The sequence below is a fragment of the Ptychodera flava genome, chromosome 18 (assembly GCF_041260155.1).
Source record: "Ptychodera flava strain L36383 chromosome 18, AS_Pfla_20210202, whole genome shotgun sequence".
NCBI classification, from domain to species: Eukaryota; Metazoa; Hemichordata; class Enteropneusta; family Ptychoderidae; genus Ptychodera; species Ptychodera flava.
The window spans coordinates 2,972,796-2,988,028 of NC_091945.1; the positions used below are offsets into that span (position 1 = coordinate 2,972,796).

The 15,233-nt window shown below is 39.9% G+C and overlaps 1 protein-coding gene across 1 annotated transcript in view; it reads left to right on the forward strand.

Moving 5' to 3' along the window:
- The window catches only part of LOC139117883 (histone-lysine N-methyltransferase 2C-like), a gene marked incomplete at its 3' end in the record, with an annotated part of 49,465 nt that overhangs the window by 14,431 nt on the left and 19,801 nt on the right, over window positions 1-15,233 (forward strand). The window contains 15 exon segments of the mRNA XM_070681117.1: window positions 864-1,028; window positions 1,833-1,990; window positions 2,862-3,119; window positions 4,397-4,510; window positions 6,410-6,526; window positions 6,961-7,079; window positions 7,483-7,786; window positions 8,257-8,391; window positions 8,984-9,079; window positions 10,242-10,637; window positions 11,035-11,168; window positions 11,286-11,333; window positions 12,009-12,777; window positions 13,230-14,130; window positions 14,183-15,204. Coding sequence (XP_070537218.1) covers window positions 864-1,028; window positions 1,833-1,990; window positions 2,862-3,119; window positions 4,397-4,510; window positions 6,410-6,526; window positions 6,961-7,079; window positions 7,483-7,786; window positions 8,257-8,391; window positions 8,984-9,079; window positions 10,242-10,637; window positions 11,035-11,168; window positions 11,286-11,333; window positions 12,009-12,777; window positions 13,230-14,130; window positions 14,183-15,204 — 4,736 coding nt within the window.

Here is a 15,233-nt window from a genome sequence, read left to right on the forward strand (position 1 = left end):
AATCATGCCGACACCGAAGTAATGCCAATGCTCTAAAGAGATCGACATTAATTCTAAAAGTGCAAGCATTTTTAATGTGTTACAGAACACCCTGATGTAGCCATGATTAGTCTAGAACCAGCGGTCCTGTCTACAGTGTTCCGTTTCTAGTGCCCGAGCGTATGTACAGTCCCATATGTACAAGCGTCGCACTTGAGGCTGGATATGCCCCGGACAGTTTTCTTTATGCATGTAGTTCAGTAGTTGGACTTGCAACTTTCGCTAAAAGCAGCCCTTCTCAAAGTTGTATTTGCAGAAAACTTTATTGATTTCTGCTCGACTTAGACTTAAACATCGACACTGAGTGCTTGGCCCCTATATTCTGTAGCCTATACACTGTAAGTGGAAAAGCTTACAGTTGCATACGTCGACTGCTTCAATAACCAAGTTTACGACGTCACTTCCGGTATTTTAGTACACCGCTGTTTGTTAGCCAGTGAGTGAAAGTGAATAAAATCGACTTGAAAGCTTTTCAATGATCATATCAGTTTAATATTCCAAAATTAATTTTCAGGGTAAATTTCCCCTTTAATTTGTTGGTTTATCCATATAATTTGTATTTTTCTTGTCAAAACAATCTAGAATGTGATAGTCTTTGATGATGGTAAAATGTAATAAGAGTGATAGTTAACAAGTGTGGCAGTGTTTATCATAGCAGAATGACGTGTATGTCCTGACAAATTGTGTAACTGACAGCTATATCTTAAATGGGGTTCTGGAAGAATGTTGTCATCGTGCATTGTTTGTTTGTTTGTTGCCATTCGAGAACTTTGCTAGAAATGTAATTCTAAGACAAGGCGGATGTTATTTACTTGCTTTGATAGGTGTGTTTGCTGCACGCATTGTGGTGCTACTTCACCAGGTTTCAACTGCAGCTGGCAAAATAACTACACACAGTGTGGTCCCTGTGCAAGTCTTATCACATGCTGTGTCTGTCACAAAGATTACAAAGAAGGTGACCTCATTATTCATTGTGTACAGTGCTACAGGTGAGTGTCAAACAAATCAACTCTGTATGTATATCAGAGTCCATATATCTCACATTTATCATTATTTGGGCAGCATGCCCTCAAACTTATAAGATTTCTTAGTTCAAGGATTTCATGAAATTTCCTTCAGTCAGCTCCATACCAACATGCATAATATGTCAAATTTTCATAAGTCAAAGAAACCAACCTTTGGACAGTGGTGAATCAAATAGATTCAGAGGGGTATACTTTCATGGGAACAGTGTTTCAATGGAAGTCGTAAGAGTGAGATATGGAAAGTAAGTGATAAGGAAACTTCTGCAATATTTCTGTTACCCTTTCAAGTGATGGCTACTGAATTGTGAAAACAACATGAATGTAGCAACAATATGTCTGTTTTGTAGCTATAAGTACCAATTTTGTGTTTTCTTGATGCTCAAGCGTCAATTTTAGAAAAGTTGAAAGACTAGTTATACCAACTTGGGTATAAGTACACACTTATAAATGCACTACACACTTATAAATGCACTATAGACTCGTACATTCTTGACTCCATTCTTTTAAACATTCTCAGACACCATACATGCTTGTTATGTGTTTTTATCAAATGCATGTAATTTTCAAGGCATTTGCCATGTTACGAAAATTCATATGAATTTAAACTTTACAGATAGTACTGTTGTCTGTACCCTACGATGTACGACAGCCATCATGCTAGAACTGCTGGCATAGACTGGAAACCAACTTTCACCAGGCAACTATGTAGAATCCATGTGAGAGAGAGAGTGCAGTTTTAATGATCATGTGATCTGATTGTCTTGTCAGGTGGTTACATTCAGAGTGTGATGGATTTCAAAATGAAGATGAGATTGAGAGGGCTGCTGATCAAGGATATCACTGTCTGCTTTGCAGACCTGCAACACAACCAGCTTTGAAACCACTACCACCCCCTGAAGACCCACCACAACCTTCAGTTCCTCATGGTAAGATTAACCCTGTACCTGCCAAGTTCATATTTTCCCGTCAGGTCAAGTTCATTAAACTAGTGAAGCACAATATGTCCCATTTGGTGCATTTTAACAAAAAATTGAACATTTGAAGGCCCCTGAAATCACAGATACTGTAAACATGATTTTTATGGACTAAAGCTGTTGGAACAGACCAAGCCAAATGGGTGGACATACGTGTGGTTTGTGACTCAACTGCTTTTCACTGAGTTAACTGATGGGAATTGATACTGTCTTGCAGAGAAGATATGTTATTTGTTCACTGATCTCTAGCGGGGGTGATATTTATTTTTCCAAATATATGAAAGTTGCTTCAAAGATTACAGCAGATTCTGAAAGGCAACCATGACATCAAAATGTTTATAAACTGAACAACCACCTTGATGGACGCCTCCATGTTTAGTTTCCAAGATGCACTGTCTGTTGATTTAAATTTTGCATGAGGCGATTTTCACAGTGACAGGCAAATATGATTACATTCACTATTGGAAATGAATCTGTCAGTAGTGTCTTTTGAGAACATCTTGTTTGCTTCCAAATCTGAAACAACAGGGAAAACAAACGTATGCAACCTGGGTGTATAATTCAGTAATTATTAAATATCTTATTCAGAAATTTACAGTGAAATTTAAAATGGCATCTTTTAGTGTGTATTTTAGAGTAAGAGAGAGAGAGAGGGAGGGAGAGAGAGAGAGAGGAAGGGGGTTTGAAAGTTTTGCACGAATTAAGAAGACAACAGTGGAGGCTTGACCATAGTTTGAATGTGGTCGTGGTGATATGACTAAGACGATGTGATGTTTGAAAATAGGATCCTCTCTTTAAAAAGAAGTTTACTGGTTCATTTCAGAAACAAGCAAAACAATTCAAACTCACAATCAACAGTACTCAATGGAAGGTGTGTATCTGACAGAGTCTGGTTTCAACCAGATCAAGAGCCTAGCTATCACACCGCCACTCAAGAAAAAGCAGCCACGCAGTAGAAACAAATTCCGTCCTGGCAGTCTTTCAGTCTTGAAGGAGTTACAGAAAGCAGAGCAGGCAAAGCTAGCAGATCAGGATGTGACTACAGCCACAGCTCTTGGTGAGCCAATGGTCCTGAGTAGAGGTGAGAGCTTTGCTCATCTTGTATCAGAAATTGTCATAATGCAGCCACAGTTCAAATTAATTTAGTGATCTCAAATTTGCTACAAACTTTATAAATTTGATGGCAATTTAATCAGCTGAAATTCGCTTTTACCAAAACATGAGGGTTAACCTCGTTCAGTTTATTTGAAAGATTTTCTTGTGTTAAAGACTCCCTCTGCAAGAGAAGTGTGTCATGCGTCATACAACACAAATAATTTTCTGATAACAATTCTGTCCTGATCTTCAGTATCTTCCTGCTAGTATCCTAAGAAATTCAAAGCAGTATTGTCGTAAACTTTACATTCATTGCTGTTTGAAGAATAACGTTTTTCAGCACTTTTGTTGTCGTGGTGTCTTTGAATGATTGATAATACAAACTGCAATATGGAATGTTTGTGTTCTCCAGTGTACAATTGTTGACTCAATAAGTCAGGTTCTTTGAATCATTGGTATGATTTCAAACCATTGTTATATATACATGTTCTATATCCATTCAGTGAAAAGAAATAAACATATAGTCATAGCATTATACACTGAGTGGCCAAGATGCTGGTCTGTTTCATGAGCTATATAATGATCATTCTCATAACTGTACACCAGATTCATTCATTTTAAATTATTTGTTTCAATATTTCATTTATTCACCGCTCATCTCTCCATCTTAGATACAATATACAGAATCATTTTATTCTCTGTTGAGACATTCTCTTAAGTTGAGATAAAAGCTACATGCATCATCCAGTGTTTGCCTCATTGCTCTTGCTGTCTTCAGAGTGATTTTTAGCAGTAATATGTGTTTGTCATTTTGAAAAATATTGATTTGCGACCCTGAAACTGTGTGTCTTTGAAGTTTTGTTTCAGTTTTAGTCTAACAACATCAGTACTGTAATAGACTTCCATGTATACACACTTTGCTAAAGGTGAACCGTCCACATGGTGAAGTGAATAATCACATTAATGGCTAACAAGATGAACAAAAAATAACACTGACAAGGCTTTAAGGATATAATTAATATTCTGGTGTATGCAGGCTGTGAATGGGACAAATAACAAGTCATGAAAGCTTACTACAACCGTCTAATGCTTGGTATCATAAATATATTCATTTATGCAAAATGTATTAATGAGCATTGTTTTAATGTGCACATAAATCTGTAATGAATAATTTTCACAGGAGAGTATTGGCCTGAAAACCGTGCACTATGTAACAATAATAGTAGGAAACCATTGGTTTATTATGAACATTTCGCACCTCAGATTCCGCTGGTGAACATGACGAAGACAAGACGGAAGGCAGTGGTGTTGATGACAACACAACTTTAACTGATCCTAGTTTACTAAAGAAGAGAAAAAGGAGGGCGTACCGACCAGGTACAATTTGTCTCGTAATCGCCATCCCTTGTTAAACTTGAAGTGGATTTCCCTCCTTGTCTGCTGTCTTCTAACTTGCCTCTAAACATCATCCTGTGCATTGTAGTGTTAATGTGTGTGGAATGGCTTTGATTCTGCTCAGAAAAGAAACCCTGGTTTTGTCACAACAAGTTCTCTTTCAAGGTCGCAGGTTGTCAAGATCACCTTCTGAAACTCAGAAGTCCATGCATGACATCATAACAATCTACATCATACTCTCACATGATACAACACATGACAAGTTGTCTTCATCAGTGATGAGGTGACCAGTTCCTTTGTTGTCTCTCATAGTAACATTGTCAGGGGCACATCTACTTCACTTCAGACCGGGTACACAATGTCTAAAAGATGTGTTGTGCTTTATCCATCACTTGCTTTTTTGTGGATTTAATTCTTCTAATTTGTGAGATGTTGCTCAAAAGCAATCCGTATTGCCAAAATATGCAAATCAATTTGTTCTGCAGCAAGTTTCAATATCACAAATGGCATTATTTTGTCAGTCTTTGTATTGCTATATTTCCATGTCCAGAGCAGCTACTCAGACATACTGGAAATGATATCCTCCTGAGTATGTGTGCCCAGGAGATATCACCTTCCAATGGAGTATTAGCCCAGAAGTGTTTCTACAGTCCAATATTGCTGCTGGTTGAAGGTCTGATTAGGCTTTTCAGCGCCGAAGTCAGTTTTGTTGCCTTTATAAAATATCAGTCAATGTTTTGCAAATTTTTGATAAAATTTTGATAAAAATCTGTAGCCAATGAAATGTGATGTCTGTTTGGTTCAAAATTATCGCATAAAAATTCAAGAAAAATTAATAAAAATTGGTAAAAGGTTGCACTGGAAAACAATTACAGCACTCAAAGGGTTAATTGTTAGATCAGTCACAAAATATACCCAAACCAATTTCTTTCAAAGTTACCTTGACTAAACTTGTGCATTACAAATAACATAAGTATCCTGGATATTTTGTAACTTGAAGCCAAGAGTTAGAGCAAATATTGTGCAGTTCCTTACAGTTGAATGAATCCATTTCTTCTTTTAAAGTTGCATTTTAAAAAATGGTGTCTTGAAGTTGTTAAGATTTTGGCCTCCAGACGTTGTGTTCTATCCATGTTTTGAACTTCTGCCCAGATATTCCAGAGTTGAAAATCAATGCTTGTAGAAAGACCTTTTCACTACATATGACATGCAGTCATATCCGTACATTGAATTATGAGCATATTATTTTTCACAGTCAGTATCCAGATATATATAACTTGATTTCATACATGGTTGGTTCTAGAGTAGGGGTTCTAGAATACAGGACTTGTGTCCACATATGAATTTCACATGAGAATCCATGAGAATGGCTTACTTAAGCCATATGAACAGACCAAATAGATCAATTTTATATTGATATCAGCCATACTCTGTTCAAAGTCATGGGATTGTACTGTGTTTGAATTCAGTAGGATTACATGAAATGACCACTGAGGGCAGTGTCATGTATGACTTCAATTCCACTAATACCAGCTTTGCAGATTCAATTTCCAATTGAAATACTTTGTCTGTCATCATAAAACTTAACCTTCCCCTCTTTTCTGGAAATACCTGTTTCTTCCTTGAGTTTTCCTTGGTTTGTTGCTTGTGGTAAGTGTTGTGTCTGCTTTTTGCTTAGCTTGGAATCATTCACCTGCATCGTTCTGTATCTTTGTTGTGGTGTAACTAATTTCTTTTGGCATGAAATGGAAATATCTTTGTATTGCTGTAGCCATTGGTGTCTGGCACAACTATGCGGCTTTGCATCTGCAATCACTCATGTCTCTGATTATTTCTTAAAATGCTCATTCAATAACTTGGACATTTTATGTTTTTCTCTAGGAATTGGAGGCTTTGTGGCACGTCCACGCGGGCGAGGCGGCTTACTCAATCGAATGGCAAATAGGAAGATCTCTGCCATGCTTGATGTAGACTTCCATCACCAAAATGCTGATGAAGGTATCATAGCAAAGAAATGTATTATTCAAATAGTTGAAAATCATCACACACCTTCAATATTTCTATGGCTGAGTCTGTTGGAAAGTTATGAGTCAATATCTCAGGATATTATGTTTGATTTAATATGTCAATAAAGGGTAATATGTTTTAGGTGTTATGAATTTTTTTATCAGCTACAAAGGGCATTACTATATTAGAACTTTACTTTTATCATTACTGATGTTTAAGTTATCTTAGGTACATTTCTCATCAATGAAAGCTACAAAGAATGTTAATTTTCAAGAATATTTTCGCTCACGATAACAGTTGTAAGAAGTAGATTGACACTACTTCTATCACATGGAGAAGTATGGATGAAGCTGTTTCAAAATCATTTATGCACAGTCTGCTGTATGTTGAATCACTGACACATTTGTCATTGCTGTCATTTTCAGGTGAAATGGGCGGTGATGAACAGGGCAGGCCAGAGCCGGGGTCGGAAATCGTAGAGAAGAAAAAGAAAAGGAGGAAACGGAAATCACAACTTGAACATGCCTTTCCAGCTTATCTCCAGGTACAACACAGCAGCAAAAATACCCAGGCTTTCTGTTGATAATTCAATGATAAACTAGAAATCAACAATGACAAGACAGTTTGGATCCATAGTGCTTTCAGTTTATCTATGAGAAGGCTTGTAACGTTGAAGACTGAATTTATCTCATATCATTGTTTAAAGATATTCTCATGAAAATAAATAAATAACTTTAAAGAGTATTGCTATCAAACATTTCCTGAAAGTTGAGTAGTAGGGCAATGCTGAACATTTTGAATAATTTAATAGAAATTTCCCCAGTGTTAAGTTCCAACTTTTGTATGTTATTCACATGTTTGTGACCAATATTGAATTTGAATGGTGTGAAGAGATCATCACAATATTGACTCAGCATGACTGATTTCTATTTCATCACCCAATCCAGGAGGCTTTCTTTGGCAAAAGTTTGCTGACATCAAGTAAAAACAAGGCTGATGGATTTGAGAGTGCCTCTGATGATGATCACAGGACACAATCTAGCTTAGCTGCTATGCAGCCACACAAGAGTCTACCAGTGACTGCCGTTGGCTCTGTACCACCGACTACAGTCGGAACAACGGTGGCGTCTCACGCAGAGAATGTTGACGGCAATGACCTTGGTAACACCGATGACCCTTTGAACTTTCTGCCTCATGATGATGAGCTGTTGGGGATATTGATGAGTGGAGACCTCAACAAAGGTACCGATGGTAAGTCGTGTTTTTAGAGTCCTCTGTCAGGTCACAGTGTTCTGTGATTCAATAAATAGAAAATGTTGAAATATGTGGTTGGGTCAAAGTTCAGATCAATCATGCTTTTGTAATTCTCTTAGTAAAGCACTCTACATTTTAAGTTTGCATAATCAGAGAATGCTATCTTCAATAGCTTTCCTAAAATATTTTAAATGGTTAGTGTTTTGCAACAACTGTCCTGTTTCCCTCTTGTCTGCTTTATGTACAGGAAACATTTTTGTACCATGTTGTTTTAAGATATCAAAATGGCAAACACAGTCACCGTTAGACTGTGTGCTCATCCTGCACAGTCAGCATCATGGACAAATTTATCTTCAAAACATCTCTAAACTAAAATATCTTGAGACAGGAATTTCCCCTTACATATCAGTAGTGTAGCATTTGGTGTACAACTCATTATAATTTATGTACTTAATGCCTATTTTCAGGAATTGATATCAGTGCAGTGACGGAGGATGGACCAGGTGCCACTGGTGTGGCAGCTGTACCAGACAGGACTGGCACCAGTACTGATCACATAACTGAACTTGATGCGGATGATATTGATAAAATGGTTACTGAAGGTATGGAACTATTTTTTTGTCCACTGAACATTGATAATGTACTTGCTTAGGAACAAACAAGCAAACAGGAAACATCCCCAGATCGAAGTTCTACTGGAACTTGCAGGTTAAGAGCTATTTCAGTGAAGGTTTTCAATTAAGGCATAATTTGGAGCAGTTTTACCATCACTGACCTTCCTGCTTGGTTACTAGAAGTTAGCCTCTGGAAACATATTTGTTTGATTTCATTTTCATCGGAAAGTAAAGAGTAAAATGATATGATGTTATGAAAGTTGGTTAAAGGTTTTATCCTCAAAGGTTATTGCTTGCTATTGCGGTACATTGTAAGAAATTCAAAATGTTTGCACTCCAATTTGTTCATGGAGAGGTCCAACTTGCCATTAAAAACAATAGGGCTGTAACATAACTTGGCAGTGGAAGGGTTTCGGCTGCTTTATTTCGCAAAGAGAAAACACAATGCTTAGAGTGCATGCTAAGGCAAGTTATGCCGGAGATATAAGCTGTATATCCTTCCACCTACCAAAACTGACGTTTATTATTCTATGAAATCTGTGTGAGATATGAAGTAATTGCTGCTGTATCTTTTCAACAGAACTTGCACAGTTGGACGGTAAAGAGATGGATGAGTTTCTGTCAGGTATGCTAAGCCCCCATGAGCAGACACCAGGACAACAGCTGCCCACTGAAGGTACTCAAAAATTGAATTATCTTATGTAATTACCTTATTTTCACAACACACTACTAACTCTCTATTGTACTATTTTTCATACTGTATGCTATCTTTCACTGGTCACAGAGTTATCCTTCATTCATCTTTCTGTCTGACTGTCAATTTATCTTTGTCTTGCACCATCTATATTGTGGTAAATTTCATCTCCTGTATCTTGAGAGTGAAGTAAACCTGTTGATGCAATGCTGAATAGTCCGTGATGTCCAGGCCAGATTTCTGTGGTGCCATCATTCACTCATTCTTTGGGTACTTGCAAGAATAATGTTCATACATGTGAATTGCCTTCTCCCAAATATGAATGACTTTGTTCACGTCTCTTTGCACTAGCCAACTCATAACTAATGCAAGTAATATTTCATATAGAATTTAACTCAAATACATATGAGTGTATGACTACACTACTGGCAAGTGAACTATTGATAGGCAGTTGATAGATATCATACTACATCAAATCTTATGTATGGGAGTTGGTCTGAAACTTGATTCTTGCATTGACTAAAACTCAACCTGCAATGTATAGCACAAAACAAGTTGGATGTAGTAAGGGAATCAGACAGAAAAAACTTTGAGGAAGTGTAGTACTATATATTATTGCCTGAATACATGGGTTTATGTGCCCGAGAGCAGGTGACAATTTGCCTGACGCCAGGAGGACAAATTGTCTCCTGCTGCGAGGGCACATAAACCCATGTATTCAGGCAATAATATTTTTATTACATGCCTCTTCACAGTTAATGCTATATGACATTTAGTTACATGCAGGGCCTTTTCAAACAATTTTACCATTATCGACCAGCATCAAACAGATTTGAACGAAAGTCAAAGTAGCAGCGTGCATGGATATTTTACATCTAGTGTTAACTGCCTACTTTGACGTCGAAAATGTCAAAGGGCTTCACTGGACCGGGTAACCATGGAAACCGGTCAGTACATCGTTCACCGGCCCGCTAACATCCCAGATGTTCCTATTCAAATCAATGCACTGATTTGCACTCACATCGAGGCATGTAATAAATGTAAGTGATGGAAACTATGAAAAATTACAAACATTTTCTCACAGTATGCTCATACATAACATTAAGATAACTTTCTTACATGTTACAATCTCTTTCTGCATTAGGTACAGACATCCCATTTCCAGGAAGTGAAGCCACAACAACCCAACCAGGTGCATCACCTGTGACATCGCAGTCCTTGCCACCAAACCAGAGACCAACACCCCCTGCTACGCTACCACTACAGCCATCTTTCCCCCCGCAGCACCCTCCTCCAATGCCCCAACATCCAGGACTAGCACAGGATGTATCTAACAGCCCAGTTTTCAGTCCAGACTTTGCTGCACCCATGAGTCCCTGGCCTGGCACGCCGTCAAGTGAGCCAGATGTTGAGACATTGTCGTATAATCAACGGAATATCTTGAAATGGGAAAAGGATGAGCCGCTTGGAGATATGGCAACCATCTCACCAGTTTTGTATGCAAATATGCAACATCCTGATTTGAGGAATGAGTACCCAGGTGAGCATTTCACTGTGTAACCTTTGACCTCTGTACCAGCTTATCACTGTGTAACCTTTGACCTCTGTACTTTTTTAAATGCTTTCTGGCCCTTTATAAAGTAAACACTTAAGAAATGGTAGTTTGTTCTGAGGTCACATGACTGGTACATGACAGAATGTAAGAAAGTTTGTTCACTCAACATGACATGTATGTTTCAGAGTGACTCAAAGTTCAGATAAACAAACATGTAATACATGACAAAATGTATTCAATAAGCAAACAGCGTTTTGCAGTCTTCATTCTTCAATATTGCAAATTTTTGGTGTCAACTCACTGCTCTGATCATAGTGTCAAAACTTCAATATTGCCACTAAGCATGTGTGAATTTTATGTTCTTTCTCTATGTATCATGTAGACTGGCCGACTAGAGCAAAGCAAATCGCAAAACTTTGGAGAAAGGCAACCTCAGATGAAAAAGCACCATTCTTACAGAGGGCTCGGGAAAACCGTGCAGCACAGAGGCTCAAAGATGCCCAAAAGGTATGGAGAGTGAGTATTGATTTGCCTAATTCTTGACTAACTTTTGGGTGTGTGTGTGTTTGAAGTGGGTTGTACTGACCGTACTAAAACAACCTCCTCACTAACACCGTGTTGTCTTTTCTCAAGATAAAGAACATTCTGCCACCACCATCTCGATTGAGTGTTGCTGCCAAAGTAAGTTTTATTTCACCTATAGTCTCCAGTAACTTTCGCAGCATGAGATCTAAGGTAACTCTGGAAATGGGATTGGTGAAGTGTTTCATCGTCATGTTTTATAAATGTAAACTATATCAGACAGTGAAACGCCGGACATTTTGACATACTTTCACTGTTGTATACATAGAGCAACAGTGAGTCTAAGTCTTCATACCCTCCGTTGTCCATGTGTCAGTAATACATTGACATATAGGGACATGGCTTAGTCTGAAAAAGTAAAATTCTTCAGTGACATGTGGTCACTTGTTTGACCAATTGCAGAAACTTGAAACAAGCAAGTTATGGTTTTCCATGGAGGTCATTGTATCTGATGATATCACTATATGATGTAGAAAACAGTTGTGGAATATGAAAGTTTGAATTAGTAAGCATAAGCAATTGCAACTGAAGTCAGCTTTACAACAGTTGACAATAATGTAAATATATACATTGGGAATGAACACTACAAAGTTGGTCACTCAAAATGGTTTACTATGGACAACATGAAACACTTCACCAACATACAGTTGAAGTTAAATTCTATGCATGTGTACTTGCAAGAACATCATCTGCATGTGCATGGATCAAATCATAACATTTTTAGAATTGAAGCCTTGTTGTTGTGCTTATTGCCTATAATTTGTGTCTCCACAGCTCAATGAAGGAATTCAAAGGAAAAAGGCTCAAGAAAAGCTTGGAGGTCATGATATGGGTGGAGATCAGATCGAAAATCCACAGTTGAGGAGTCCTATTCCAAGCCCAGCTCCTGTACCAAGCCCAGGACCAATCCCAAGCCTCATGACGCCAACTGGACAGTTGCCCACTGGACCGCTTGGATCTGGACAGATGCCAATGGCTGGACAGATATCAACCAGTGGGTCAATGCCAGGACAGTTGCCGACTCCTGTACAAATGCCAATGTCAGTCCCTGGACAGATGCCTGCACCAGGTCAACAACAAGGGCAGGGACCTATACCAGGTCCTGGTCAGATGGGACAAAACCAAATGCTGAGCCCTCCAAATATGCAGGGTCGTACACAGGGTCAGATGCCAGGTCTTTCTAACTTGCAGGGGCAATTGCAAGCCCCTCCTGGACAAATACCACCTTTTAGTCAAATGCAAGGACATGGACAGTTACTTCATGGTCCTCAGGGACCTGGGATGCAACCTCCTCATGTAGGGGCCATTGACAGCATGACAATGCCACCTCCACCTCCTCCTCCACCTCCCCCTCTACCGATGGGGTACAATCCAGGACTGGGAATTGGTAGGGGTGGTGCAATATCAAAGAAGGATCAACAGAAACTGCTGAAGGAACAGAAACTGTTGAGAGAGCAAGAACAGGAACGTCAATGGAAGCTACTTCAGCAACAGAGACAACAGCAGCAGCAACAACAACAACAAGAGCAAAAACAGAATACAGGTATTTGAAATATAACTCTGTTTCTATCAGGTTACAAATATGAAATCAAAAAGGGCCACAAACAACTCAATAATTTGACTGAAAAACAAATACTGAACTTTAAGTTTTTGGCCACAATTTGAAATGATTTGATCAATAAGTAGCCTTTGCCTCTTCAAACTAGCAGTTTTGTTTCCAACAATTGTGGTACAACTCTGTTTGATGGCTGTAAATTTTCCGAGTCCGTATTTCCCTCGACATAACATTTGTTCAGGCATATTTTGCACAGAAAGTAATATCGTTCATCCAGTTTTGTACCACAAGATGTTATTTGTCTCTCTACCCATCATCTGAGGTATTTTCACAAAATAAGTAAAAATAAGAAAATTCACCTTTTCGTGAGATTTACATTTGCAATTAGAATCAATGTTGAAAGTTTGTCTGTACTGAGATTTTTCTTCTTGTCCTTTCAGTGACAGTAGTTAGACACAAGAAAAAACTACGAGAGGCTGAACAATCTGTATCTAAACCTGGAACTCCTGGTGCTAGTGACAACAGTGATACCACAGATGACAAAACACAGAAGCCAGAGACATCAAGCAACAACGAATCCAATCCTCCACATGAACAAGCTGCACAGTCACAAGCAGGCTCTCCATGGCAGATGCAGGATCACCTGCCGTCAGTCGGAGCACCATCCCCACAACATGACTCGCCTAAAACTCAACAAGCACAGCAAGAACAGAGTCAGTCCCAAGACAGCATGTCTCAAGCTCACTCACAGTCACCTCTGAATCAACTACCTCAGCCTCCACAGCACCAGCAACCTGCTCTTGAGCATATGCAACAGATGATACAGCAGGCCCAACACCAAAGAGCACAGAATGACAATGGGAATGTAGTCCCACCGTCGCCTCAGTCCTTAGATCCAAGATTTGCTGGACCAGAAAGGTTTCCGATATCAACACTGCAGGATCAGAATATTGGTAACGAATTTGCTAAAGCCCAACTGCGGGAACTCTTGGTGAAACAGCAGGAACAGAAAAGACGCCGCAAGCAAGAACAGGAACAGGAGCAAATGATTCGAGATCAGCAAGCTAATCTGCCCCTACGTCACTGGTCACCAGATCAACCACCACCATCACAGCCACCACCTCCATATCCTAGTGGACCTCACTTTCCTGATCAGAGACTTCAGTTTCCACTTCCAAGAGAACCTTCATGCCACCTCGTCAGCCTCTCCAGAGACCGCCATTCCCAGGCGATGGTAGTAGACCCCCATCTTCTCCCGGATTTCCCTTTGTCGGTGAACAAGGTCAGCCATTCCCAAGACCACCATGGCCTGATCAGTTCTCAGAAATGGGTCCAGATCAAGCAATGAGAGGTGGACCCAGTGGAGGCAGCCCTTCCAGCATCCTCCTCCAAGGCATCCGAACCAGTTCATAGAACTCAAACGCCATGAACAAGGAGTGCCGGGACCTTCAATGCCACAAGGTGTTCAAGGACATCAAATGCCACCACAGGTGCCAGGTCCTCCACTTTCACAGGGAATGCAAACTCCTCCACAGCCAGTGCAGGGACACCAACTGCCACAGCAGGTACCTGGGCCAGGCATTCAGAATTTCCCCGGTGCAAGAAACAGAACTCCACAGATGGCTCTAGTACAAGAGAGGCTGCAGCAGAGGTCCATGTCACAAAATCAACCATCACAGATGCCAACTCCAAGACTACCACATCCCCCAGGTGTTAATCCTCTTGATCCTTATGACCATTTAGTCAAACAGCATTCAAGAGGCCCGTTCCAGTCCACCCTTCAACAGCAGTCAGCAGGTCCTCCAGGTTTCATGGACGGAGGACCTAGACCAAGATACATGCAGAAAGATCAATCACAACAGCCAACTTCATTCCCACCATCCAATACAACCACTTCATTCCCAACCATACCAGGGCAAACAAGTATACCTAGTGATACATTTGGAGGTCAGCCACGTCCACCCTTCAATGCACCAGCCCAACAGTCAGAAGGCCAATCACAGCAGCAGGCCGCTATGACTCCCAGTCATTTCCAGCAGTCTTCGCAGGATCAATTCCCAGGTCCCCATGATGACTTTGACAGCAATGCCCATGGAGAACCACCGCTAGACGATGACCTGTTCAAAGATGGAGAGTTCAACATCCTGGAATATGCAGATCCAGAGCTGGACACAAACCGCCACTCTGAGGCAAACCAGCAACTCTTCAAAGATTTGGGTCTGAGTGAAGATCACGATCACAAAGAAAGTGAAACCAAGTCAGAGGCTGTCCCTGTGACTGGCCAACAGAAGGCAGAGGAGCATAGCGGTGAAGAGAAGAAGTCAGAGTCACAACAGTCAGAAGTCAAAGAGGAAACTGATGGAACTACTGCATCGAAGGATAGTCCCAAAGCAGACAGTGCCTCCAGTGAGAAGTGTAAAGATGGAAATGGCTGTGGTGAAATG